The following is a 27,131-nucleotide window of genomic DNA, read 5'->3' on the forward strand; positions in this document are numbered from 1 at the left end:
ATACCTGCAAGAACATCTTGCTGCAGATGGTGTATCTGGACATCGTTCTACAATTCAGCGCAATTTGCACAAAGAACGTCTGTATGGCTGGGTGATGAGAAAGAAGCCCTTTCTGCACTTACGCCACAAACAGAGTCGCTTGTTGTATGCAAATGCTCATTTAGACAAGCCAGATTCATTTTGGAACAAAGTGCTTTGGACTGATGAGACACAAATAGAGTTATTTGGTCAGAACAAAAAGCACTTTGCATGGCAGAAGAAGAACACCGCATTCCAAGAAAAACACCTGCTACCTACTGTCAAATTTGGTGGAGGTTCCAAAGGTCGGATGAATTCAACCCAATATCAACAAATTCTTCATGATAATGTTCAAGCATCAGTCACAAAGTTGAAGTTACGCAGGGGTTGGATATTTCAACAAGACAATGACCCAAAACACAGTTGAAAATCTACAAAGGCATTCATGCAGAGGGAGAAGTGCAATGCTCTGGAATGGCCGTCACAGTCCCCTGACTTGAATATCATCGAAAATCTATGGGATGATTTGAAGCAGGCTGTCCATCAAATTGAACTGAACTGGAGAGATTTTGTATGGAAGAACGGTCAACAATACCTCCATCCAGAATCCAGACACTCATTAAAGGCTATATTAGATTTACAAAAGGATGCTCAACTACGTATTGATGTCATATCTCTGTTGGGGTGCCCACATTTATGCACCTGTCTAATTTTGTTATGATGCATATTGCATATTTTCTGTTAATCCAATAAACTTAATGTCACTGCTGAAATCCTACTGTTTCCATAAGGCATGTCAGATATTAAAAGGAAGTTGCTACTTTGAAAGCTCAGCCAGTGATAAACAAAAATCCAAAGAATTAAGAGGGGTTCCCAAACTTTTTCATAAGACTGTATATAGTGCCTTTCATATTTATCTATATAGTACCTTCCATATCTATCTATCTATCTATCTATCTATCTATCTATCTATCTATCTATCTATCTATCTATCTATCTATCACATTGTGCCTTTCATATCTCTCTATCTACCTGTCTGTCTGATTTTCTCATGACTGTAAGACTGTTCTATTCCAGATGCCTTTCAGAAACCTTTTTTCAAAGGTCCAGACTTGATGGATACAGTGATAATAATTTGTTTTCCTAAATAATTTGCATGGTTGGTTTTGCTGAAACTCTTTGTGCCGATGTAATGCTGTGCATTTTGACGAATAGCACACTACTGTAATTATCTTTCAACAATTCTAACCCAAAGTTTCTTTGCTGACAAAGTGCGAAGTCGCAGTAAATTTGTATAAGTAGACTTTCAGGCCGGAGGTTGCATCGCTTGCGTTTCACTAAATCCACAGGAAAAGCGATCCTTTGAAAAGTAAATGCTGGTTCCAATTCAAAAATATCACTGAAACGATTGTTAAATTGCTCGTAAAACTCACTCACAGCTATCACATCAACGCCACTTTGTCTGCATGCTGCTCTGACAGTCGTGGGCTGTCATTTGTCATTTGTTGAAGCTTGCTCTGGAAAATGTGTGAAGTCACCCTTTTGAGACTGTTAAAAACAAAAATAAAAAAAAAAACTATCAGCCTTGAATGCTTTAATGGAGGAAACATTTTGGTTGCTCTCTCTGCATGGTTCAGTGTGCTCAAATGATGCATAATGGCTGTCATTTTAAATGAAGGTGTCCTGAGTGCACTTTCTTGTTTCACTTTACTCTCCTAAAAATGGAGAATTGTCTCTGAAACATCCATAAACCACTACTACATTTGACCTCTAAAACGTCAGCACACATTATTACCATGTGACCTGAGGTGGAGCTGAGGAGGATCTTGGGTAATGTTGGGATTGGCTTAATTTACATGTGCCAGTCAACACAGATTGTGGAAGTGAGAGACGACTTCAGAAAAACTTTAGACAAGATGTGGTGGACTTTTATTTAGGAATCATCTTGTTTCCCAGTAGTGCAGCAAGTTAATCACATGTGGTCAAATTAAAATGTTGAAAAATCTGCCTGATTGGCCCCATAGATGTATTCAGTTCAATTGGGGCCCACCAGGTATGAATGGCCAGTCATCATGAACTGTGAGTGAGGAGCTAGTGGATCGTTAATTTGAACTGCATTGGTTTCACCCAATTGTGGTCAGAATTTTCATGAATTGCACCTCTATATAATTTAGTTATGATGTGTAATGGAGACCGCAACCCACCCAGTGGAGGATACAATGGACTGCGGCCAAGAAAACATGAACCATACAAGTAGAGGAAGATCTGACAACTCAACTTGAACCAGGTTTGCACCATTGCCACTGACCATGAAACATGGAAAAGCATCTTGAAGCGAGTCCAAAATCCAGCGGCACCTATAGCAGTGTAGCGGTTGCATGGCCAACTTCCTCCTCTAGCCACCAAATAGGAATCACAGAGAGAGAAAAAATGGTTTGGTGTGGCTCAGCAGCGCTAAAGGCCAGGTTGACACTGTGGCATTCAATCTTTTAATCCAAAAGCCCCACATACTGGGTGACCGGCCAGAATATTTTGTGTGAACTTGTTACTCAAGGCCATTCATTATCCTCCCCTTTCCCGAGTTACATTCACACTACTGCATTTTCATTTAAAAGCAGCTTTTTCAAACCAAAATGATCTCCATCCACACTAGTGTTCTGACATCATTCACAAGAATATCTCCATCCACACTGAAACAACTAAAAACACATATGATACAGATGTTCACCTACATTGGGCATCCACGCGTCGTGGAAAAATTCATAGCACATAATCTACATAAATGTTAGAACTTTATTTTCCTAATGCAAAGAACCATAGACGCATGGAGTAAATGACCAAACACAGAACAGAACTTCGGGGAGCTTCAGATCTTCACATGATGTTATTTTAGGGAACCTCGGTGAATAGGATGGATGAGCTTGTTGGGCTTAATGGCCTGCTCTTGTCACAATTGTTCCAGGGTTCTATTGCAATGTTTCTCAACAATTTTGGTAGCATGACTCGCTTTTTCACATATCAGTGTATTTCACAGCCCACTGGGGGAGAGGGGGAGTACCCTCAGGCAAATTGAGCGTCATCATCAGAGTACCCCCTGGGTGGTTCCAGCAGGATTGTTAGAGCGAGAGGGTGTATCAAGGGCAATTGTCTGAGCAGCGACCTGCTGCGACCCACTAACAATATAAAGAATAAGAACTCTGCAACCCACCGGCAGCAGCCGTCGACCCAAATGTGGGCCATGAGCCAGTAGTTGTGAAGCACTATTGTAATGTATTGATTTTTTGACTAATATTTTTAAATGTATGCCTTTATCTACCTTGCAGTCCTCTCCCCCCTACACAAAAATGAAGATGAAGGTGAAGAAGAGCCGTCGCCACCCATTCAGTAAGCCGCCCATGCGCTCACCGCTGTCAGTGGTCAAACAGGAGACCTCAAGTGACGAGGGTAAGCCTTTCACATCTATCTATCTATCTATCTATCTATCTATCTATCTATCTATCTATCTATCTATCTATCTATCTATCTATCTATCTATCTATCTATCTATCTATCTATCTATCTATCTATCTTAATCCTGCCATCTGCACTGTCTGTCCATTTATCTATCTGTTATACAGTGCCTTTCACATCTTTCATTTATATAGTGCCTTTTCTGTCTGTCTGTCATGTCACATGGCACACTTCAGTTCTCTAGCACAATTCATCTCAGATCCTTGGTGGAATGGCACTGTCAATGGTTGAAACAGCAATGTGTATATTTTCAAGCTCAAAATGTGGAAAAATATTAAGAGTAAGTCTAAATTTTGATGCTGAGCAATACAAAAGTATTCACCTCTTTGGACGTTTTGGCATTTTATTCTTATACAACATTGAAACCCAGTTAATTTATTTTAGCTTTTATGACGCTGATTAGTAGAAAAAGACTCCCAAATATCGAAGTGAAAACAGATCGCAGCAAAGTGGTTTAAAGTAATTGCAAATATAAAACTCCAAATAAATGGATCATTTGCGCGTTTACCCCGCTTAATATGACACCCCCTAATCCTCACTGGTGCAGCCTGTTGGTTTTTGAAGTACCAGAATTAGTTAAGTGGTGGTCACCAGTCTCAGGTTTCAGTTGGTTGTAATCTTAATGTGCCTGCATGTAGACGGCACAACTAGTGTTGACTCAGTATGGACTTCTTCCTTCCCACCCTCCTCACTTATTGACTGCATAACAGAAATTAAATCCTAGTTTTCTTCCAATTTTCTTAAACTGTGACAAAACTGAGGTTCTCCTCATTGGTACAAAATTAACATTATCCAAAACTGATCATTTTTCATTTGTTATTGATAATTCCTCTGTCTCCCCTTCCCCACAGGTTAAGAGTCTGGGTGTCATCCTTGGCAGGACTCCATTTTCTCAGTCCCACATCAATAACATCTCCCGGTCTGCATATTTCCATCTGCGTAACATTAATCATATTCTCCCCACACCACTGCTATCCTTGTTCACAGCCTTGTCACTTCTCGTCTCGATTATTGCAATTCCCTTTTCTTTGGTCTTTCTCGCAAATTTCTTTAAGCTTCAACTGGTCCAGAATTCAGCTGCCCGCATCATTACTAGAACTCCCCTCTACTCACCATATCACTCCCGTCTTGCAGCAGCTTCACTGGTTTCTAGTTAAGTTCCATATTGACTTCAGAATTCTCATGATAACATTTAAGGCTCTCCACAACCTCGCCCCTCCATATCTGTCTGACCTCCTCCATGTTGCCATTCCCTACCGCACACCCTTAGATCCTCTTCCTCCATCCACTTGACTGTCCCCTTCGCCCATCTTACAATCACGGGGAACACAGCATTCAGTTGTTTTGCTCCCCAGCTCTGGAGCACACTACCATCTGAGCTTAGAAATATTGATTCATTCTCACTTTTCAGATCTAAACTTAAAACTCATCTGTTTAAAATGGCTTTCTCTCTTTGATTGTAATTGCTCTGTCTGATTTGTATTTTTGTATTTTAGTTTTGTTTATAATGTGTGTTTTATCTATTGTTCTGTGTCCTTGAGTGTTTAGAAAGGAGCTTACGAAAAAATAAAATGTATTATTTTTATTATTTACCAAATGCTGACTTTAAGGGGTGAGTACTATTTTGTATGTAATATTAAAAATTACCACTTTGCAGAGACCTGTTTTTCACTATTACATTAAGGGGTCTTTTTCTGTTGATCAGAATAGCCAAATTAAATCCACTTGGGTTCAATGTTGTAGAAGAATAAAATGTGAAAACTGCCAAAGGGGTTAAATATTTATTATAGGCACTGTAACATTCTCAAACCCCTTTAATTTATTTTAGGATCATATTGGGGGATCCCAGCACTGAGTAGAAAGCAAAAAAAATACCCCTGGACAGTTCACCATCAGCTACCCAAACTCTAACAGCTAATCTGCCATCATCTTTTGTAGTAACTTATTAACAACATAACATAATAATATTAATATCTTAAATAAAACAGGACAGTATATGTAACATCATTAAAGTGTGATGACCAGATTCTTCTTAGATTAATAATACCTGGATGGTCAAGGTGACATGTCTTTGTCTCTTACGCATATAGTTTTTCTCAATTTTGAGTTTGTTTTCTTGGTTTAATTCTCTGTCATAACGGCACCATTTAGATTGGTAAAACGTCTAGTAAAATATTCAGCCGTAGTGTAAGCCGCAAGAACAAACAGACATTTCCATCTAATAGATGACTTCTTCCACATAATATGTCAATAAAACAGCAGAATGCAGCACATTCAGCGGTTCAGTCAGGGTCTCTGGGTTTATGTCAAGTGCCCACAGAAAATCAAGAGCTTGAAAAAGTGAATTTGGAAATGAAAATTCATAACATTCAGCATCCCTTCTTCTTGCAAGAAGCAGATGAAAAAAAAAACTCTAGAATGGTGTTGCCATATTTGACTTCACATGGAAAGAAAAAAGGCGTCAAGAGTGTCACCTGCTCCTGTGATTCATTAGTTCTCTCAAGTAGTGTTTGCTTTAATAACTCGATTATTTCACAGAAACCTGATTTCCAAAATGTCATATAAACTCTTATTCCAATTAGAGAAATTGAATTATTGGCCTCTGAGATTTTTCGGCAAATAATCCAATTATGTTTCCACATAAACTCTTAACCAGGTCATTGTTAAGGATTTTGTTGTCTACGCATGTCTGTTGCACGAGGTTAAAACAATGCTCGAATCAGTCTCTTTAAAAACAAGCCCGGTGCATTAACTGCCTTCTCGGTCTTATGCGGCCAGCTCTCTCTTGCATGTGTGTGTGTGTCTCTCTCTCTTGCATGTGTGTGTGTGTCTCTCTCTCTCTCTCTCGCATGTGTGTCTCTCTTGCGCACGTGTGTCTCTCTTGTGTGTGTGTGTCTCGAGCGGGAGAGACTGAACACGTGTGGAAATCATTGGCGCTCACAAACCGAAAGGGAATCTGGCTTGTTTGTATACCGAGTGTGTAGTCGTGAACAGATGCAAAAGTTTGGCAAACTTTTTGGTCATAACCCGATTTGTACGTGTTCAGAGACGTTCGTGAACCGAGGTTCCACTGTATCTGCTTTCAGTAGCCATGGGTAGACGCATTCACAAAATAAATTTCCAGGGGCAAATGTTCAGGGAATTACATTATTCCTTCTCCTGGCTGAAACAATCTGTCTCAATATTTCAGAATTTCTGTTGACAAGCTGAATGTACAGTGCTAAACTCAGCAGCACAATCTCCAAAAGCGGTAGGGTAACTCGTTAACACTAGAATCCGTAAAGCCTGTGAAAATTATCGTTGTCCCTGACCATCCTCATTTTCCTGACATACGCGAGAAAACCCATACCTCCTTATCACCACGCCAGTTGACATTAGAACATTAGAACAATCTAGACGAGAACAGGCCATTCAGTGCAACAGAGCTCGCCAGTCCTATCCACCTAATTCCTAATTGAGCACCGATAAGCACTTTGATTTTGCAAATGTGTCAATTTGCAGCACGCAGCCTGCACTCACCCGTCCCCTATTCAGCCAGCCGAAGCTATCAGCCTGCCAGCTCAAGTCTGCGTTGAAGTTTTTATGTAGTAATGAGTTGTAAGGAATTATATAGGTAATGATATAGCGTGACTTGAAATGCATACATTTCATGAGTCTTCCATGCCTACAGTGATCTTTGTAAATGTAGGATGACATAAGAAATGTGATGCAGCTAAAACAAAATGTTTTCATATGTTATAGTAATAATGACATAATGTTGACATGAAGTATAGAATGTGTAAAGATTGAAGTCTTTACATCACTCCAAACATTGGGAAAATTAGCATACAAAAATATCCTTTTTAGGTAGAGTATTTCTTTCAGTATCAAAGAATACATTTAAATTAGATTAAATTAAGTTTATTAATCTCATGGGGAAACTGAAATGCATACAACAGCAGAAACGCACACCATCAGTCACCTCAGTTTTTCACGTTTTCCTTCAGATTTAATCAGTAAGGTAAGCAATAAACTGCTAGAAGGTTGTAAAAACTGAAAAAAAGGAAAATTCTGAATATTTCAAATGGGCCTTCTTCAGGGAACAACAAATAGGTTACAACCTACAGATGTTCTGCAGCAATTCAAGTTAATGAAGCCTTCTAAGTTGAAGCAAACAATTTGCACAGGTGTCCCAACTTGATTACTTAAAAACCCTCTGTCTGTTTCAAAGCAGAGTTGGAACAGACTGTGTTACTACACCCTCTGAAGTACTGCTTGGACAATATTCTAGTGATAATGCCAAAAAAATGGCAATTAACAAATGAAATGAGCATTATTACCCTTACAAGTGTAGGCCTTTCATTTAGAGAAATAGCAAGAAAAACTTAAAACGTGCCAGTGACTCCATTGGTGTACTACACAATCCAAAGGCAACTGGAAACTGGAAGAAACTCTAATAGGAAGAAATCTGGCAGAGCCGAAGTCACAAACCAGTCTGAAGACAAGTTTCTGAGGGTCACCAGCTTGCCTGATCACAGGCGCCTCACAGCACAGCAGCTTCAAGCACAGCTTAAGAGCGCACAAAGCAAAAGAGACACAAAGTCAAGTCAATTTATTTATAAAGCACATTTAAAACAACAGGAGATGACCAAAGTGCTGTACAGTTTTCATAAATACACCAAGTACATAGATACAATAAATACGTCAAAACAGATTAAATAAATAGTATAAGTAATAGTATAAATAAAACAAAGTTTAAAAAGCTAACGCAAAAAGAAAAGCTTTCGGGCGAGATTTAAAAGTAACCAATTTGGTGCTGCTATAAACAGGTAGGGGCAGCTACTGCAAAAGCACTGACCACTGTAAGCTTCAGATTTCGGTACGACCTCAATGACTGTGAAGAAGAATAAGAGTGCAAGACAAAAGGGGGCTTTAAATAAATGATGTTCATTCCAGAGTAAACCATTAGAATGTCACTTCATTTAAACGAATGAGTGTGCGTGTTTACATGTGCGCACATAACTGGGTTCAGGTGAATATCCCGATTAAGGTTTCTTAGTAATCAGCATTTACATGAGCAAGTAATCTTCTGGAGTTCTTCTTTGCCGAAACACACCTACGACATCATTAAACTACATAAAAAGAGTTAAATATCATCATTGCCCACCATGAATTTGAAAATAAGCATGACGACAGCGATTATTTTTATTGTCTTTTTTTAAATATTGAAATTACCACTTAATATTTATAGGTTTCTGTTACCGGATTGCACATGGCAAACTCTAGTTTTTCTGCAAATGACAAGCATACTAGTATGTGTGCTTCTTGCATTAAATTTAGTACTACTGGAAGAATAATAACACAGGGATATTTACTTCAATGAGATAAGTTTTGTGTTAGGTTACTCATTATTTTAAAAAGTAATTGGACTTTAAAAAGTAATAGGACTATGTGATGCACATTACTTTTAAAATGTTACCCTACTGCTCTCGAGATTAGCTTGTAAATTCAGCTCAAAATTTAGGGATTTCTGAAATACTGAGGCAGATTATTTCATCCAGGAGAGGGAATAATTTATCTTTGGAAATGTATTTTGTGGATGCTTCTACCCTTGGATGCTGAAAGCATATGCAAAACAAATACAGGCTGACAGAGTGCAAAAGGTATATACAGACTTCAGAATCCTTAACAGTAACCCAGGTAAGGGTTTGCATGGGTACGTAATCAGATTACACGTGGAAATAAAATCTACCTTGCTAATGAGATTTTTAACTTTCTCGTATATGAAGTATAGGGAAAGTATTAGAATCGTCCAGAAATTTGATTTTGAGATTTTATTGAATCTCAATGTTTCTGACCTCCCTGACTCTGAAAATACCATTTTTGGAATTATGTCTGTATGTCTGTCTGTCTGTGTGTGTATGTAAACACGATAACTTGAGTAGGCTTTCACGTAGGTCAACCAAATTTTGCATACATGTATTAGGTACAAAACAGATTTCTATTGACTTTTAAGCTATTGCCGCTAACCGGAAGTGGTACCTTTTTATTCATGCAGCTGCAGATTCTGATTTATTCAACTTTACTTTTATAATAATTGTTCAATATGTTATTAATTTGATTTGATTTGTTATTGATGGTTCTTTAAAGTACATAATATAAAAATATAATTATTGTCTTGCGGTTTACTCCTCAAATATCCATCCCCATATCTGAGTATTCGAGAGAGGAGACCACTCCCGATTTTTTTTTCTCTAATCAGAATAAGGGTTTGCACATAATTTTAAAAATCAGGTTTCTGTAAACAACCAGGTTATTGAGTCACATGTAAAGCTACTAAATGAATGAATGATTCCCAAGTCCTGAGCCTTCTCAGCCAGCTGAAGTAGCCTAAAGGAAGGATTCAGAAGTGTGAATGTCAGGGTGGCTCTGCCTCCTGTGAATTTCCCCTTGGGATTAATAAAGTATCTATCTATCTATCTATCTATCTATCTATCTATCTATCTATCTATCTATCTATCTATCTATCTATCTATCTGAGGCTCTACTCACAAATAACAAGGAACATAATTACATTTAAAGCATCACACAGGAAACCAACGGAAATAACATAGGCATGTTAACTCAAAATGAGCAAAAACATCAATAAAACCAGATCAATAAAGCAGATACATAACAAAGTGCATTGACCCAATATATCACTGTAAGCGCAGTGCATATGTTGAGTTTTTCGCACTCTGGCATATGTCAAGTTTTTGTATACAATAGACAAAGCATGTTTTAGGTGGTCCCTTTCATTAAGGATTTGTATTCATTCCTCTAGTTGTCCTTGGACGGCCTCTGCATGTTGAATTAAACGTCTCTGAAGTGACCCACTCCCACACTGTGCTGATGCTCAAGTGTCACCATCGTCAAGTAACAAGTTAATGTATTTGCTTGTCTGATCGCAGCTTTGTAGGTCTGGACCCTGGAGAGGTGAGCTGCAGTCTCACAGAGGAGGTCCCAGGACCTGGAGACAGGCTGTCAGTGTGGCCAGCATGGATCTCTCTGTGGTTTTACTCAGGCAGACACTTATTGATTTAGAGATCATGACTCCCAATTACCTGCCTTCAGAGTTGCTTTCAGCCTGCCTTCAGGATCTGTCAGAGCTGTCTACTCCTCACCACAGCTCCCAGCTGGGTAGACCCCTAATCGTTTTAGCTTGTTTTAACTCCATTATTGCACTCTTGTGAAGTGTGGAGTTTTCCAGAAGAGGAGGTCACTTTGGAGGTTTGTCTCCCAACACCTCTGCACTCCTAAAGTGATGTACAACACTTGGTAGCTGGAGCTGTATTTTTCCCTGTATTTTGTCCTTCTTGTGGTCCTCTTGTGAAATTTCCAAAAAAACTTGACACCTGAGTGAGTCACAGTAGACTGCTCCAATCCAAGGCTGGAACCAGGATGTGTTGGTGTGGAAATGTCTACTCCGTTAAAATTAGTAAGGCTGCACTCATGATTGCTGCTTCTGCTTTTAGAACTAGTACCTTCAAAACCCACTGGCTTTAAGCTGGTAACACACTGATGCATAATTACCCCATGGGTCTCCAACTCCGGTCCTGGTGGGCCGCAGTGGCTGCAGGTTTTCATTCTAACCATCTTTTTAATTAGTGAACCATTTTTGCTGCAGATTAACTTGTTTTGCCTTTGTTTTAATTGACGTGACTCAGACCCCTTTGTTTTGTTTTTTTTTTACTTAATGAGCAACCAAACAATAGTGAGACCCAAAACAAGCCGCCACATGACCAGCTAAAATAAAGAAAGGTGAAGGTCTTGGTCAGGTTGGTCTGCTCAGGTCACCAAAACATCTTGACAGTGGTCTCAGAAAAAACAGAAAATCAACAGTCTGCTGTGACAGAATGAGAGCAGCAACAAGTCCTGTTATTCAATAATGGCATTAATTAACTGCATGAATTGGCTTCTCATTAAGAAACTTTTTGGAATTAAATTAGCTGGAGTTTGAACTCCCAATTTGGCTGGTCATCTGTTGGCTCGTTTCACATCTCATTTCTGTTTGGCTGCCATTTAATGAAGAAATAAATCAATTCAGAGGACTGAATCCTTTCAAACAGAGCAATTAAAATGAATGGAAAAGGACTTAATTAGCAGTGAAAACTGCTCGCTGATCAGGAAACGGGTTAGAATGAAAAGCTGCAGCCACTGTGGCCCATCAGGACCGGAGATGGACACCCCTGACTTACCCTAAGTAGGCCAACGACCGATGAGACTGAAAACTGAATCCTGTTTTTACTGTCACACCATCACCACCTTCTCAGCCATCTCTTTTATTTTTTTTCCCCTCTTTCTTCCTCAGAGTGGTTTTCTTCTTATGCTGGCGATGAAGATCTCAGTGACCCTCAGGCAGTGAAGACAGTACTCTCCCACCTTTGGCAGAACAAGTCTCACAACTTCCTAGCAGAGCGGCGATTCAATGCAGCTGTGGCCCTGATTGAGCCTTACTGTGCAATCTGCACGCTTTTTTACCCATACGTGCAGGTAGGGACAAAGATGGAGTGTCTGGACTTGGTTTGAGCAAAAACGATCAAGCAGTGGCATAAAGAACGAGATGGGGATTTGTGGGAACAGAATGTGGCACTAAACGTAGTGAGCACCACACACTTTGCCACATAGAAAATCAGCTAGTGGTTGAGCAGTGAAAGTGTAAGGGTTTCAACAGGTGGGCAACTTTACAGTCATGTGAAAAGGAAAGTACACCCTCTTACAATATTTATGGTTTTACGTATCAGGACATAATAAAAAAAAATTCACGTGGGCCTTACCAGGTTCAAAAATGAATAAAATCTAACCTCAGGTATAAAACAGTTACACACAACATATTCCACCGTGTCATGATTTATTTAACAAAAATGAAGCCAAAATGGAGAAGCCATGTGTGAAAAACGTATACCCCATGATTCAGTAGCTGGTAGAAAACCACCATAACTTGAAGTCATGGCTTTCTGTCTGACTTTGTCAGTCTGTCACATTACTATAGAGGAATTTTGGCCCACTCTTCTTTACCACGTTGCTTCAGTTCATTGAGATATGCGGGCATTCATTTATGCACAGCTCTCTTAAGGTTCCGCCACAGCATTTCAATCAGGTTGAGGTCTGGGCTTTGACTGGGCCGTTGCCTCATGGATTCATTTCTTTTTCAGCCATTCTGTTGTAGATTTGCTAGTGTACTTGGGATCGTTGTCCTGTTGCATGACCCAATTTCAGGCAAGCTTTAGCTCTTGCACAGCTGGCCTCACATTTGACTCTAGAATTCTTTGGTATACAAAGGAGTTCATGGTCAGCTCAATGACCACAAGGTGCCTGGGTCCTGTGGCTACAAAATAAGCCCAAATCATCAGCCCTTTACCACCGTGCTTGACAGTTGGCATGAGTTGTTTGTACTGATATGTTGTGTTTGGATTTCACCAAACATAGCGCTGTGCATTACGGCCAAACATCTCCACTTTGATGTTGTCTGCCCAAAGGACATTGTTCCAGAAATCACATGGTTTGTTCCAATGCAACTTTGCAAACCTAAGCCTTGCTGCCATGTTCTTTTTATAGAGAAGAGGCTTTGTCCTGGCGACCTTTCCAAACAAGCCATACTTGTTCAGTCTTTTTCTAATTGTGTACTGCCATTAATTTTAACCATTTACATGCTAACTGAGGCCTGTGGAGTCTGAGATGGAGCTGTTGAGTTTTTTCCAATTTCTCGGAACATTGCATGGTCTGACCTTGGAGTGAATTTGATGGGATGCCCACTTCTGGGAAGACTGGCATCTGTCTTGAATGTTTTCCACTTAAATAATCGTAGAATGTTGGACTTCAAATTGTAAATAATGACACCGTATAATATGTCATGCATTGTTCCCCTGATGTTGTATTTACCTAAGGACCAGACCGTTTTTTATTATGTCTGATATGTAAAACCTTAGAATTGAAAGAGGGTGTACTTTCTTTTTCACATAGGGGAGCTTGAGCAGAAAAAAAATGGAACTTACCAGATGCTGAGATTGCCGCACCACAACACTGGGGATCAGGAAAATAATAAATGAGAGGAAGAGGGATGAGGCATGAGGTGTATAAGACATGACCCTCAAAGATGAAATTTGTAGGGTTCCGTTCAGAAAGTGTGGGTTATAGTTGTGGGTCTTTGAGGGGGTGGAGTGCTCAATAAATCTCAAGTAGACATTTTGTTTTGCCTTGGGAGATGTGTGGGTCAGAATGTGAGAATCACATCTCCTTTTTTTTTTCTTTTAATAAGCAGCCAGACAAGGACATGTCCTTGTCTGTGGACACGTTGATCATCCCAGCATCCAAGTGTGGCTCCAGAACCAAGCCACTGATCCCGGAAATGTGCTTTACATCAGGGTTAGAAAACACAGAGCCCCTACCATCTAACTCCTACCTCGGGGAAGACGGAACCAGCGTCCTCATCTGCTGTTCCAAATGTTGTCTGCAGGTTCATGCCAGTGAGTACTGACTCTGGGACCACGTGTGGGGGCAGCAGAGGTGCTTCTGAGAGGCTCGCTGATCCAGTCATTCTTCCTTGTGCTTTTGCAGGTTGTTATGGAATCAGACCCGACCTCGTCAAGGAAGGCTGGACCTGCTCTCGGTGCACGGCCAATGCCTGGACTGTGGTGAGTCTTCAGCTTTGTCGTTCTTGGTGAAATTAAACAGTTTATTCTTGACTCGAGTTTCATGAAACTTTTTTCCCCCCAAACACAACATCAACATAGTTTTTTTTTATTTGATATATTTTGTTAATCTCCAAGGGGAGAATGCCTTTTCGCATGACATTTGGGGGGCAGAGTGCAGGATCAGTCATTGTACAGCACCCCTGGAGCAATTTTCAGTTTAAGGGCCAAGTATGAGCAGGATCCCTTCTGGCGGGGGTAATGGGATTTGAACCGGGAACCTTCCAGGTACCAGTGCAGATCCTTAGCCACTGAGCCACCATTATGTCCAGTAGCAGTGGGGGTGACTGTGGACCAAGCTAAGTTAATTTTTTATAACGGGTTCCCAACCTGGTGTGTCTGCACTCCCAGGAAGTGTGAGATGGCATTTCAGGGGGAGCAACAAAAAGGAAGGCTGCGTCGCAATTCAACAAAATTAAATGAGGTCCGTTGCCTGAATTTATTGTGGTGCAATCGGTGTCTTGCAGTGTGCTGTCATTTGTAGGTCATTTATTAGTTAGTGCACCTGTTCTATGATATGAAAGGTAATCAAGTGTCACACGCCCAATTGTCACTTGTGAATGAGCCTCAGAAATGCTTGTTCTCCAGAGCGTTTGTAATTTAGAATAACTTTTTCGAAGAAAATGGAATTTGGACCTTGTAATGACCCATAGAAAAGGGCTGATGTCTAGTGTCGATTTCTGTGCAAGGCCCGATCGTGAAATATCACTGATTCTGAGGTTTCATTGACAATTTTGCCAAAGGGGGCACAAGGGGGACTGAATTGGATGCAACACCTGTTGCTAACACTTAGCCCATCTCTCCTGCCGGCGGTCCAGTGCAGCCATTTTAACTGTACGGTGCATCTGTTTTTGAACTGCAGTTGCAGCTGTTTTAGGTAGAATGCCTAGAGAGGGCTGGGTGGTCTCGTGGCCTGGAACTCCCGCAGATTTTTTTTTTCTGCAGCCATCTGGAGTTTTTTTTTTTTTTTAGTCTTTTCTGTCCTCCCTGGCCATCGTACCTTACTTTTATGCTATGTTAATTCATGTTCCCTAATTTTAATTCTTATTTATTTTGTCTTTTTTCTCTTTCTTCATCATGTAAATCACTTTGAGCTCCATTATTTGTATGAAAATCCATCCATTATCCAACCCGCTATATCCTAACTACAGGGTCACGGGGGTCTGCTGGAGCCAATCCCAGCCAACACAGGGTGCAAGGCAGGAAACAAACACCGGGCAGGGCGCCAGCCCATTGCAGGGCACACACACATCCACACTAGGGACAATTTAGAATCGCAAATGCAATTAACCTGCATGTCTTTGGACTGTGGGAGGAAACCCACGCAGACACGGGGAGAACATGCAAACTCCACGCAGGTAGGACCCGGGAAGCAAACCCTGGTCTCTTAACTGCAAGGCAGCAGCGCTGCCCACTGCTCCACCATGCCCTCCTGTATGAAAATGTGCTCTAGAAATAAATGTTATTGTTGTTATCGGGTGGGACAAAGCTTGCCAACTGTGTTTCATTTCTTAGTGGTGCGCTGGCACCCATTGCTAAGCGGGGTGAGGTCTCCAATACCCCTAAACCCCTTGATCCTGTGTTATTTCCTCGCTGCGCTCAATAAGTTCACGGGAACCCTCAGATCATGAATCGAGTATCTAAGCCTCACAGGTGACACATTAACTGAGATTTATACAGGTAAATTACTCAATTTATATTTAAATTTTATGCAGAGTTAAAAGCTTGTTTTTTTTTAGTTCAATTTGTTCTCCCGCAGTACGGCATGTGGTTCAAAAATTAGAAATTTGACTTCTTCATCTTCCAATTGTGATGTTCCTTTCGTGCAAACACATTTTCTAGGTGGGGGCACTGCTTTGTAGCATCTTTTAAAATGAACCTTTGTAAAGAGTTTTTTTAATACATCCATTATTTAATTGCATAAGGAGAGAGTGGCTTGTAGCAGAAAAGGAGAGCCTTGGAAGAACGTGTGAGAGGGAGTCTGGTTATGTATGCACTTATTTTTATGTTCTTTATATTCCTTTCATTATTGAAAAAGCACGCTAGCAAAAACTCAAATCAGGCAAATGAAAGTGACATAACAAGCACAGTTCTGTTGTACACTACAAAGACAATCCGTGAAACTCGTCACTCAGCCTTCACTTGACAAAGAAAGCTTCACAACTACAGAGACTCTTTATTGGATAAAGCAGAGGCCCAGTTTATTTGCTTTAACAATTTCTTTAATGAGTCCTTGTCAAGCTCTGAAACACAGATTCTTGTAAAAACAGGTTTTTTTTTTTATTTTGTGATAGTATAAAACATCAGGGTGGATTAGGATCTTCCAGATGAGCAAAACACAGTGGAAATGACAAGAAATGGAGAAAATGAAGGGTTAGGTGGAAACAGGTGAACCCCATATAACTGCCGACTAACATGTTGTGATGGTGGTGGCTCTTTTAAGATGGCTCCTTGCAGGAAGAGGCCAGTTTTAGGTCGGTGGAACTGGCTGTGGTGCTGGTGCTGCTCATCCTCACACTGTCCATCACCCGTTCTGGAGAGGCACTAGGTGGCATTGCCAACCCTCGACCCACAGTGGAATTTACCATCACACAAGCCCTGGGATTGTCTCCCAAATGCACGTGTGTGTAACAGCAGTTAACGGCAGAGATAGATATGATAGATAGATAGAAAGATAGATAGATAGAAAGGCACTATATAATAGATAGATAGAAAGATAGATAGAAAGGCACTATATAATAGATAGATAGATAGATAGATAGAAAGGCACTATATGATAGATAGATAGATAGATAGATAGATAGATAGATAGATAGATAGATAGATAGATAGATAGATAGATAGATAGATAGATAGATAGATAGATAGATAGATAGATAGAAAGGCACTATATAATAGATAGATAGAAAGATAGATAGAAAGGCACTATATGATAGATAGATAGATAGATAGATAGATAGATAGATAGATAGATAGATAGATAGATAGATAGATAGATAGATAGATAGATAGATAGATAGATAGATAGATAGATAGATAGAAAGGCACTATATAATAGATAGATAGAAAGATAGATAGAAAGGCACTATATGATAGATAGATAGATAGATAGATAGATAGATAGATAGATAGATAGATAGATAGATAGATAGATAGATAGATAGATAGATAGATAGATAGATAGATAGATAGATAGATAGATAGATAGATAGATACTTTATTAATCCCAAGGGGAAATTCACATACTCCAGCAGCAGCATACTGATAAAAAACAATAAATTAAAGAGTGATAAAAATGCAGCTATAACAGACAATAACTTTGTAAAATGTTAACATTTACCCCCCCGGGTGGAATTGAAGAGTCGCATAGTGTGAGGGAGGAATGATCTCCTCAGTCTGTCAGTGGAGCAGGACGGTGACAGCAGTCTGTCGCTGAAGCTGCTCTTCTGTCTGGAGATGATCCTGTTTAGTGGATGCAGTGGATTCTCCATGATTGACAGGAGTCTGCTCAGCGCCCGTCGCTCTGCCACAGATGTCAAACTGTCCAGCTCCATGCCTACAATAGAGCCTGCCTTCCTCACCAGTTTTTCCAGGCGTGAGGCGTCCCTCTTCTTTATGCTGCCGCCGCACACCACCACATAGAAGAGGGCACTCGCCACAACCGTCTGATAGAACATCTGCAGCATCTTATTGAAGATGTTGAAGGATGCCAGCCTTCTAAGGAAGTATCGTTGGCTCTATTACCACCCCTCAAGAACGAGAGCAAAGACATTAATATCTTCTTATATAATGCGCTACCGTGGCTGTCTATTTGTCTGTCCGGGATTTTTAAATCACCTGTAGCTCAAAAACTGTGTGACCTATTGACCTGAAATTTGGCACACATATATACTACGTGACATCTACTATGCACTTTCGGGATGATTATTGACCTCCAAGGTTATTCCTCTTTTTATTTTTATTCTATATTGTGGAATCAACTCTCGGCAGCGGCCAGCAGGGCAGCCGTGCGGTGCATGTGTATGGGAGCCATTCTCATCCCTACCTCCTGTCACTTGCTGTCACTTCCTCTACCTCTCCATATCTTAAATCATTCTTGAGGCAGATTGAAGACTTAAGTGAAAAATTAAGGAAAACATACCAAGTATTTGCAACACAAAAACTGACTTAATAGGTTTAAACGCGAAAAGATGCTGACGGAAGAAGAGAAGAAGCGGGCTGCTAGAGTGGAGAAAAGAAGAGCTGCTCAGGAAGCAGCAAGCGCATCAACCTCTGAGCAAACGAATGCTAAACGTACAGAGACAGTCTATAAACTTTAAGTCAAGTGTATTTGTGCAGTGCGCCGTTACTGGTAATGTAGATAATACATCTAATGATTCTAATTCTCCTCAAATGAAAACAATTGCTAATGTTGTGGCAGAAACACGCTGCTCAAAGAAGGCACACGGAGTCTCAGGAAGGCAGCAGAATCAAACTTTATTGTGTGATGCATACACAGACTCAAATTAAAAGAAAAGAGCACCCAAGGATGGGCATACCATGTTTTTATTACAGTTCTTAACACAGAACCCATTACTCATCCTCATTCTGACTCCCAATCATCTTGTAGCTTTGGACCTGCTCATTACGTCAATGCCCATCACCTTACCCTATGTCCATCATCTGACTGAAACTTTCCAACATTACTCCTTACCCTGTGCAGGTGTCTTGAGACCTGTTTATCGATTGATTCTCACCAGCAAGCCCCAATCAGGCGGACCCAATCAAGTAAATGGTTTCTTGTTGCTCAAACATCCCTCAAGGCTAGAGGTCTAAGCAGCTGCATCTTTAAGACAATAGCGCTGTTTCTTATGAACCACACTTTCCTTGGCTTGTCATCACCTGTCCAGTCAGGCAGACAGGGAGGCAGAGGCCTATCCGTTGGTTATGGCCTCAGTAACTGCGTTTCTTAAAACAATGGCCTGTTTAGCCTTCCCAAAGTACACAGTGTCCTTGACTAAAGTTTTTAAGCTTAACAGCAAGATATTGGTGGTTTGCAGCTGCAAAGAGGAAAATAATAAAATATGCAGGCGAGGACTTTTTAAAGTTTAACCCATTACTATACTAGCGTGCATTAGGATATAATACTTATTTACATACTATGGGGTTCACACCCTGCTCACTTTGCTTGCCAACCCCCCTTTGCCTGCTCTACGCACCAGCCACTTCGTGTCTCTGCCGCTTGCGTTGTGAAGAGGGGGGCTGAACATTCTCCAAGGGGACGCGGTCACTCCTCCGAAACCCCCTCTTAAACGGTGATACAATGGGAAACAAAGTTTTTTTTTTTCCTCCTCTTTGTTCGATCAGTTGCTGCTGCCGTGCCGTGTGATCTGCATCTCGCGTGGCACTTCGAACATTTAAAAGCCTGTACAGCAGCTGTCCTACTCTTTGTCTTTTACTTTCGGCCCCTGGCATGGTTAAATCTTTTGGCACAAACTCTCATCTCGCGGGACGTTAGTTCTTGATATTTTTTACTTAATAATTTAAAAATGGAATAAGAATCTGAATATCTATCAACATCACATTAAAGTTCAATAAATTCTGAAAAGAATGATACCAAACATATATATGTAGGTTTTAAAATAAGCCCGGTTTAAAGCGTGACAAAAAAAAGTGACATTTAATCATTTCACAAAATCGTTGCACTTTTAAGCTTAGGATTTTATATATTGTGACTGATGGCCGGGGCCCATGCCTGCCCAGGACGCCCCTGCACCATATGTACCAGGGGGGCAAGGGTGGGAAACCCAGTATCTCCCCCTGGGCGCTAGATGGTAGCCTCACTGGGTTGCAGCGGTGCCTTGGACACCCCAGGGCTTCATGGGGGTTGGAGTTCTGTGCAGCTCTCTGGGGTTCTGCAGGTGCCACCAGGGAGTGCTTCAGCAGGAGCTGCTGGCCCCTTTTGGGCATTGGTTTCGCCACGCCTGGAAGTGCAGCCGGATGTCGGCAATCAAGCACCTGGAGCACTTCCACGTACCCAATAAAAGGAGCCAGCGACCACCACTCAGCGGCCAGAGTTGGGTGGAGTAGGACAAAGTTGCCTGGGAGGAGTGGTGGTGCAAGAAAGAATAGTGTTTAGTTCTTGTGTTGGTACTTTGGGACTGTGTTGTGGCTGTGGGATACGGGCAAGACATTCCCTCCAGCTGAAGAAAATAAAAGATTTCTTGGTTTTTATACATGCCTCCATGTCCAGTCGGGTCGGGCGCAATGTGGCGCCTTTGTTACAATATATATATATATATATATATATATATATATATATATATATATATATATATATCACGGCATTCGTAGTCTGTGTCACAATCTGATTTTATGGGTGGTTACCTACCAGGTAACGCTTGTGGTTGGCCAGCAATCTGCTAACATCCGCCACGGTGCCCTCAGTTTGTGAGGAGCAGATCATAGAATGGTTGAAATAGTTTACTGTCAAATAAATGCAAAGAGTACACGACACGTGTTTCGCCCTCATTCTGGGCTCATCAGGTGTACACACTCCACGGCACTCCCTCTCGGGAATCGAACCTCTGACGCTGACGTCCGAGGTTCGATTCCCGAGAGGGAGTGCTGTGGAGTGTGTACACCTGATGAGCCCAGAATGAGGGCGAAACACGTGTCGTGTACTCTTTGCATTTATTTGACAGTAAACTATTTCAACCATATATATATATATATATATATATATATATATATATATATATATATATATATATATATATATATAAAATAGAGTAGATATGCTTATAATTCTCTTTGCATATACAGTGGTGTGAAAAACTATTTGCCCCCTTCCTGATTTCTTATTCTTTTGCATGTTTGTCACACAAAATGTTTCTGATTATCAAACACATTTAACCATTAGTCAAATATAACACAAGTAAACACAAAATGCAGTTTTTAAATGATGGTTTTTATTATTTAGGGAGAAAAAAAATCCAAACCTACATGGCCCTGTGTGAAAAAGTAATTGCCCCCTTGTTAAAAAATAACCTAACTGTGGTGTATCACACCTGAGTTCAATTTCCGTAGCCACCCCCAGGCCTGATTACTGCCACACCTGTTTCAATCAAGAAATCACTTAAATAGGAGCTGCCTGACACAGAGAAGTAGACCAAAAGCACCTCAAAAGCTAGACATCATGCCAAGATCCAAAGAAATTCAGGAACAAATGAGAACAGAAGTAATTGAGATCTATTAGTCTGGTAAAGGTTATAAAGCCATTTCTAAAGCTTTGGGACTCCAGCGAACCACAGTGAGAGCCATTATCCACAAATGGCAAAAACATGGAACAGTGGTGAACCTTCCCAAGAGTAGCCGGCCGACCAAAATTACCCCAAGAGCGCAGAGACGACTCATCCGAGAGGTCACAAAAGACCCCAGGACAACGTCTAAAGAACTGCAGGCCTCACTTGCCTCAATTAAGGTCAGTGTTCACGACTCCACCATAAGAAAGAGACTGGGCAAAAACGGCCTGCATGGCAGATTTCCAAGACGCTAACCACTGTTAAGCAAAAAGAACATTAGGGCTCGTCTCAATTTTGCTAAGAAACATCTCAATGATTGCCAAGACTTTTGGGAAAATACCTTGTGGACTGATGAGTCAAAAGTTGAACTTTTTGGAAGGCAAATGTCCCGTTACATCTGGCGTAAAAGGAACACAGCATTTCAGAAAAAGATCATCATACCAACAGTAAAATATGGTGGTGGTAGTGTGATGGTCTGGGGTTGTTTTGCTGCTTCAGGACCTGGAAGGCTTGCTGTGATAGATGGAACCATGAATTCTACTGTCTACCAAAAAATCCTGAAGGAGAATGTCCGGCCATCTGTTCGTCAACTCAAGCTGAAGTGATCTTGGGTGCTGCAACAGGACAATGACCCAAAACACACCAGCAAATCCACCTCTGAATGGCTGAAGAAAAACAAAATGAAGACTTTGGAGTGGCCTAGTCAAAGTCCTGACCTTAATCCAATCGAGATGCAATGGCATGACCTTAAAAAGGCGGTTCATGCTAGAAAACCCTCAAATAAAGCTGAATTACAACAATTTTGCAAAGATGAGTGGGCCAAAATTCCTCCAGAGCACTGTAAAAGACTCATTGCAAGTTATCGCAAACGCTTGATTGCAGTTATTGCTGCTAAGGGTGGCCCAATCAGTTATTAGGTTCAGGGGGCAATTACTTTTTCACACAGGGCCATGTAGGTTTGGATTTTTTTTTCTCCCTAAATAATAAAAACCACCATTTACAAACTGCATTTTGTGTTTACTTGTGTTATATTTGACTAATGGTTAAATGTGTTTGATGATCAGAAACATTTTGTGTGACAAACATGCAAAAGAATAAGAAATCAGGAAGGGGGCAAATAGTTTTTCACACCACTGTATACAAATCATCAACTTTAAGAATATTCTTTTCTACACTAACAACTTCATTCTGTCAAAAACATACTGTATGTGTCCAAATTATTGGCCCCCTTCCAGAATATTAGACATAACACCAATGGAATTTGCATCGTTGTGCAAACAATATTACTGATGAAATTACTGAGGATGTTTCTCTTGGCGTCTGGGAACTTTACTGTTTTCTTTGGCAGTGTTTCTTAAACTATGGGTTGCAGGCGTTGGGTCGCTAGTTACTGTTAGTTAATGATAATGGGTCGTGGATGGTTTGGAAAGTGGGTCATTGTGTATTGCCGCAGGTTGATTAAACAATGTGACCTTTCTCCTTCGATTGCCCTTGATTACCTCTCTCTGTGACGATCATCCATGATTCTTCAAATGAGAAGATCCCCCTAAGGGTGTGACGATCACCCACAGTTCTCCAAGGGGAAAAGTCCCCCACGTCTGGCAGTCATCCACAATTCTGCAAGGAGAAGCTGTGCCATTTGGCCGTTTTTCCCCAAGGATGGGGAGCCCCATATAAAAAGTGTTGTCATTTCTACATGGGGGCACTGAAATGTCTGCAAATCCCCTTAAATGAAAGCGTAATGTGTGCTTTGATGACGTCTGATTTGTTTGATTTGTAATTTTAACTGTGGAGCAGAGAGGGAAATCAAAGAGAGAAAAAAAAGGTGTCTGTGCCACACATTACGGAGGGCACTGTAGTTATTACTGCACCGTAACCACTGAGTTTGAAGGTCTTCAGCCGAGGTGGAAGGCCTCAGCTGTACTTTTGAAATTAAATATGAGATGCTTGCCTTTCTGCCTGAGAAAACAAACTAAAACAGCAGCCTGTCTAGCCATCACAGTTTTATATTGCATCTTTAATGATGAATGTCCTCTCCCAAAGATGTTTCCTGAGTTAATGCCCTCCTTCGGTTATTTCTATTCACTCTGTGCTTTTCCTTTTCCAGGACTGCTGCCTGTGTAACCTGAGAGGTGGAGCGCTGCAGATTACAACCGACAAAAGGTACGAAGCAGTTTAGAAAATGAAATAATAATGAGACACCAAGAAGGTTTACTTGTTGGGCAACTGAGCCACCCACCTGTGACACAAATCACGAGCACAAAGACTCCATTACGATTACCCCCACTGATCATCTGGACACTTTCTTCTTTCTGAGGTCCTTTTCTTATTCTTGCTGGACATTTTCCTTTTACTGCGTTGCTCTCAATGTGACATTGTACACTTGGCAGGATCCGGTGGTAGAGAATGGTCCTCCTTGAAAAGCAGCAGGGCGCTGTCTTGGTACTTTAAATATAGCTGGTATTGTTTGACGTTTCATAATTAATTTTTTATGACTTTCCCTTCAGGTTTTTTTTTCTGCCCAGCGTGAGTTTAAAACTGTGGGGAATCTGACTGAATGTTAGATTTAGATTTCAAGATGTATTTAATAATTTTGTTAATGAATATTTTGTACCGTTTTTGTTTCGCACGGGCCCTGTCATTTTGTAAGTTGTTGTACTTTTGTCTTTGAAACCACCGCAGCACGTGATGGGATAAAAGTTTACCACTTTCATCCAGTCTCTATCTGAGATTACGGGTATATGAAGGAAGATCCAAATGCTAAAATAAAAAAAAAGTCATTATAAAATGTAATTCCCTTTTAGTCACCTGCAAAATAATCTCCTGGAGATGCAATTCTCGTACATTGAAGAGTTAACGCGTCTACAGGAAAGCATCAGGAAAAGACACCCAGAGAAGTGGTGTCAACCAGAATGGGATTTTACCCCACAAACAATGCACCACAATTGTTCTTTCTTCTGACTGACACATGCCACATCGTCAATTAGAGTTTTTGATTAAAGGCAATGTGGTTGTGACTTAGTGTCTGCCTTCAACTTCTTCTTATTTTGAAACTGAAGGGAAGAATTTTTGCTACCACGTTAGAAATACAGGAGAAACCACAGGAGGCTGTAGACGCGGTAACAAAAGAGGAGAACAGGAATGGGAGAAGTGCTGGGGCCAGTGTATTGCATATCAACAAGAAGATTTTGTTGTACATTTTAGAATATGTTTTAGAATAAAGGTTTTGTTTAACAATTCTGGGAATTTTGTCCCCCACCCCTTGCACTAGCAAAAACCTTTTCAGCTTAAATTTTTTATGTATTCCCTCTGGTTCCAAATTTATTAGACACATTTCTTGGACTGCAATCTCTGTTTAATGTTATGGGCTTGGCCATCTTACCGTTTGAACTTTCGTTCTCGATCTTTGCTTAATCATTTCAACAGTATCTTTTCTCTTGATCTCTTTCTCTTTTTGCTAGATCTTTTCCACCTCTTAGCTGTACACCTTGGAGACATTAGGACTAGTTTTCCTCAATATGTAAATTTATGGGATGCCACTAATTGCTCTCCACCCTAAAGTGAAACTGTTTGTCTCACTACCTTAACATAAGGGAAGACAGTATCCCCCATATGTATCCCCATTTTCCTAAACTTGATCCACAATCCCCTGGAGGTAGTTCTCCTTGACCTACTCCCTAATCTCTAAATGGAGCCATCAGTCTCCTCATTCCTCATTAACTGCTCTATGTCAGTTCGTCATCAAGCCCTCGCCTCATCTACACTTCCAATCCGTGTTGCCAGTGTCCCACTAAAAACTACACCTGATGTCTTGGCCACAACTTTGTGACACATAGTATCACAGTCATTAAGTTTGTGGATACAAAATAAAGAATTTTCTAGGCGGCTGTGTGTAGCAGTTAGGGTTTACGTTTTGGTTTCAGTAATTTCTAGACCTGCAATTCTTGGTTGGCAATGTTGATGGACTCTGTTGTTAACCATCTTGCTTTTAGTTTTCTCAGTGTTTCTTCTCAAAGTCGCCTCCATTCCTTGTGCATTAGGCACAACCACTGCATTTGTTTTTGTTCAATCAAATCCTTCGAATAAATAATTATATAAAGAACTTTATCTTATTTTCGGGTCAGAGTTTTTTTTTTTTTCCCCTCAGTGTTCCTCTTTCTTTTGGGTGGACAACTGTAACTTAAAAGCATTTTTCCCTTTTATTTTGAGCCTATGCAGGTAGTAAGCCTGCCTTTTGAGTTGGAGGCCAGGCTACCAGAGGTGAGGCCTATATCTTTTGGTATCGGCCCTGAGTAAAGTGCAGGTCTGGCTCTTGTTTGTCAAGGACTGCACCATTTTTGAGCTTAGTAAATTGCAGTGGGATGTGTTACAACTGTTCACAGACGCTTTTTCCAGCAAAAGCACCATCAGATTGCAGTACGGTCAGGGTCACACAGACAGTTACAGGCGAAAGTTGAACCAGTGATCTTAGGGTTTAAAGAGCAGTAGCATAATGCCTGTTGTAACCCCTAATAATACCTAGGTGAGTTGTGACCCCACCTATAATAACAGGACTGGAGGCTTCACTTCATGCTTTATATGTTCCCTTCTCCTGTTGTCTCATCTCAAGCTCTGTCCTGCTTTAATCAACACTTGTTTTTATTTTTTTATTTAACATTGTCAGGTGGGTACATGTCATATGTGCCATCGCTGTGCCAGAAGCCCGATTTGTGAACATCCTTGAAAGGAACCCAGTGGACATCAGTGGCATCCCAGAGCAGAGGAAGAATCTGGTAAGGACTGGCCATCTCTCTATTATATAAAAAAAAATCTTGGGACGAGATGTGACTTTTTCAAAGAGATGAGATGTGACTTTCTCAGAGAGACACTTTCACGTCCCGCGAGACAGAGAGTAGATGACAAAGTAGAACGTCATAAAGAATTCAAAAACATTGGCACAATAGACATGAAGAGCAGGTTAGGTATAATGGAAGTACGAAAATTCGAAAGTCTCCAAAAAATGATAATAAAGATCGCATTAGCGCAAACAAATGGAAATTATTACTCAGTGAAATAACTGAACAGTGAAAAGAGATCGAATATATTGTTTGGATTTAAAGTTTAAGTTGGAGACTTGTAGATCATCAAATTTGTGTTGCCAGCGAGAATTAAAACATTCCAAAAATGTTGGTGCGGTATGAAGTCCCGTGAGATGGAGACTTTTAACATGAGATTCTTTCAAGTCACGCCCTACTTACAACTATTTTCAAACAAGACCACGGACATCTGACCTCTCAGTCATGTGAATGCTTTTGTCAGACACACTTCCTGCGCTCTAAGCTCTTTTTTTTTTTTATCAGGACAATAATGTTATACGTTCTAGGTGACACGTCAATGACTAAGCAAAGAAGAAAGAGCATGGACAAACATTCGAAAAAGATCGTCTAATTCGTGTTGCCATCAGGGAAAAGTAGTGTTTCTTTCCAATGAAGAGGTGTATCCACGAGAATTAAAAGATTGGTTGTTTGGTGAAAGTGAAATCCACATACGCTGTCACGCTTGGGTCACAGAGTTGCACAGATACACAGGAGATTTTAGAGACAGAGACGTTATTCAGACACTTCAAACAAAC

At 40.6% G+C, this 27,131-nt stretch overlaps 1 protein-coding gene across 3 annotated transcripts in view; it reads left to right on the forward strand.

Moving 5' to 3' along the window:
• The window catches only part of kdm4b (lysine (K)-specific demethylase 4B), a 349,744-nt gene that overhangs the window by 289,261 nt on the left and 33,352 nt on the right, over positions 1-27,131 (forward strand). For 2 of the 3 annotated variants that reach the window (XM_028816603.2, XM_028816604.2), the window contains exons 12-17: positions 3,342-3,462; positions 11,858-12,039; positions 13,805-14,012; positions 14,104-14,180; positions 23,628-23,683; positions 26,184-26,292. In XM_028816603.2, coding sequence (XP_028672436.1) covers positions 3,342-3,462; positions 11,858-12,039; positions 13,805-14,012; positions 14,104-14,180; positions 23,628-23,683; positions 26,184-26,292 — 753 coding nt within the window. The remainder of the gene's footprint in view (positions 1-3,341; positions 3,463-11,857; positions 12,040-13,804; positions 14,013-14,103; positions 14,181-23,627; positions 23,684-26,183; positions 26,293-27,131) is intronic. The other variant, XM_028816605.2, reaches the window with a different exon arrangement.

This window comes from Erpetoichthys calabaricus, chromosome 12, assembly GCF_900747795.2.
Source record: "Erpetoichthys calabaricus chromosome 12, fErpCal1.3, whole genome shotgun sequence".
Classification (NCBI taxonomy): Eukaryota; Metazoa; Chordata; class Cladistia; order Polypteriformes; family Polypteridae; genus Erpetoichthys; species Erpetoichthys calabaricus.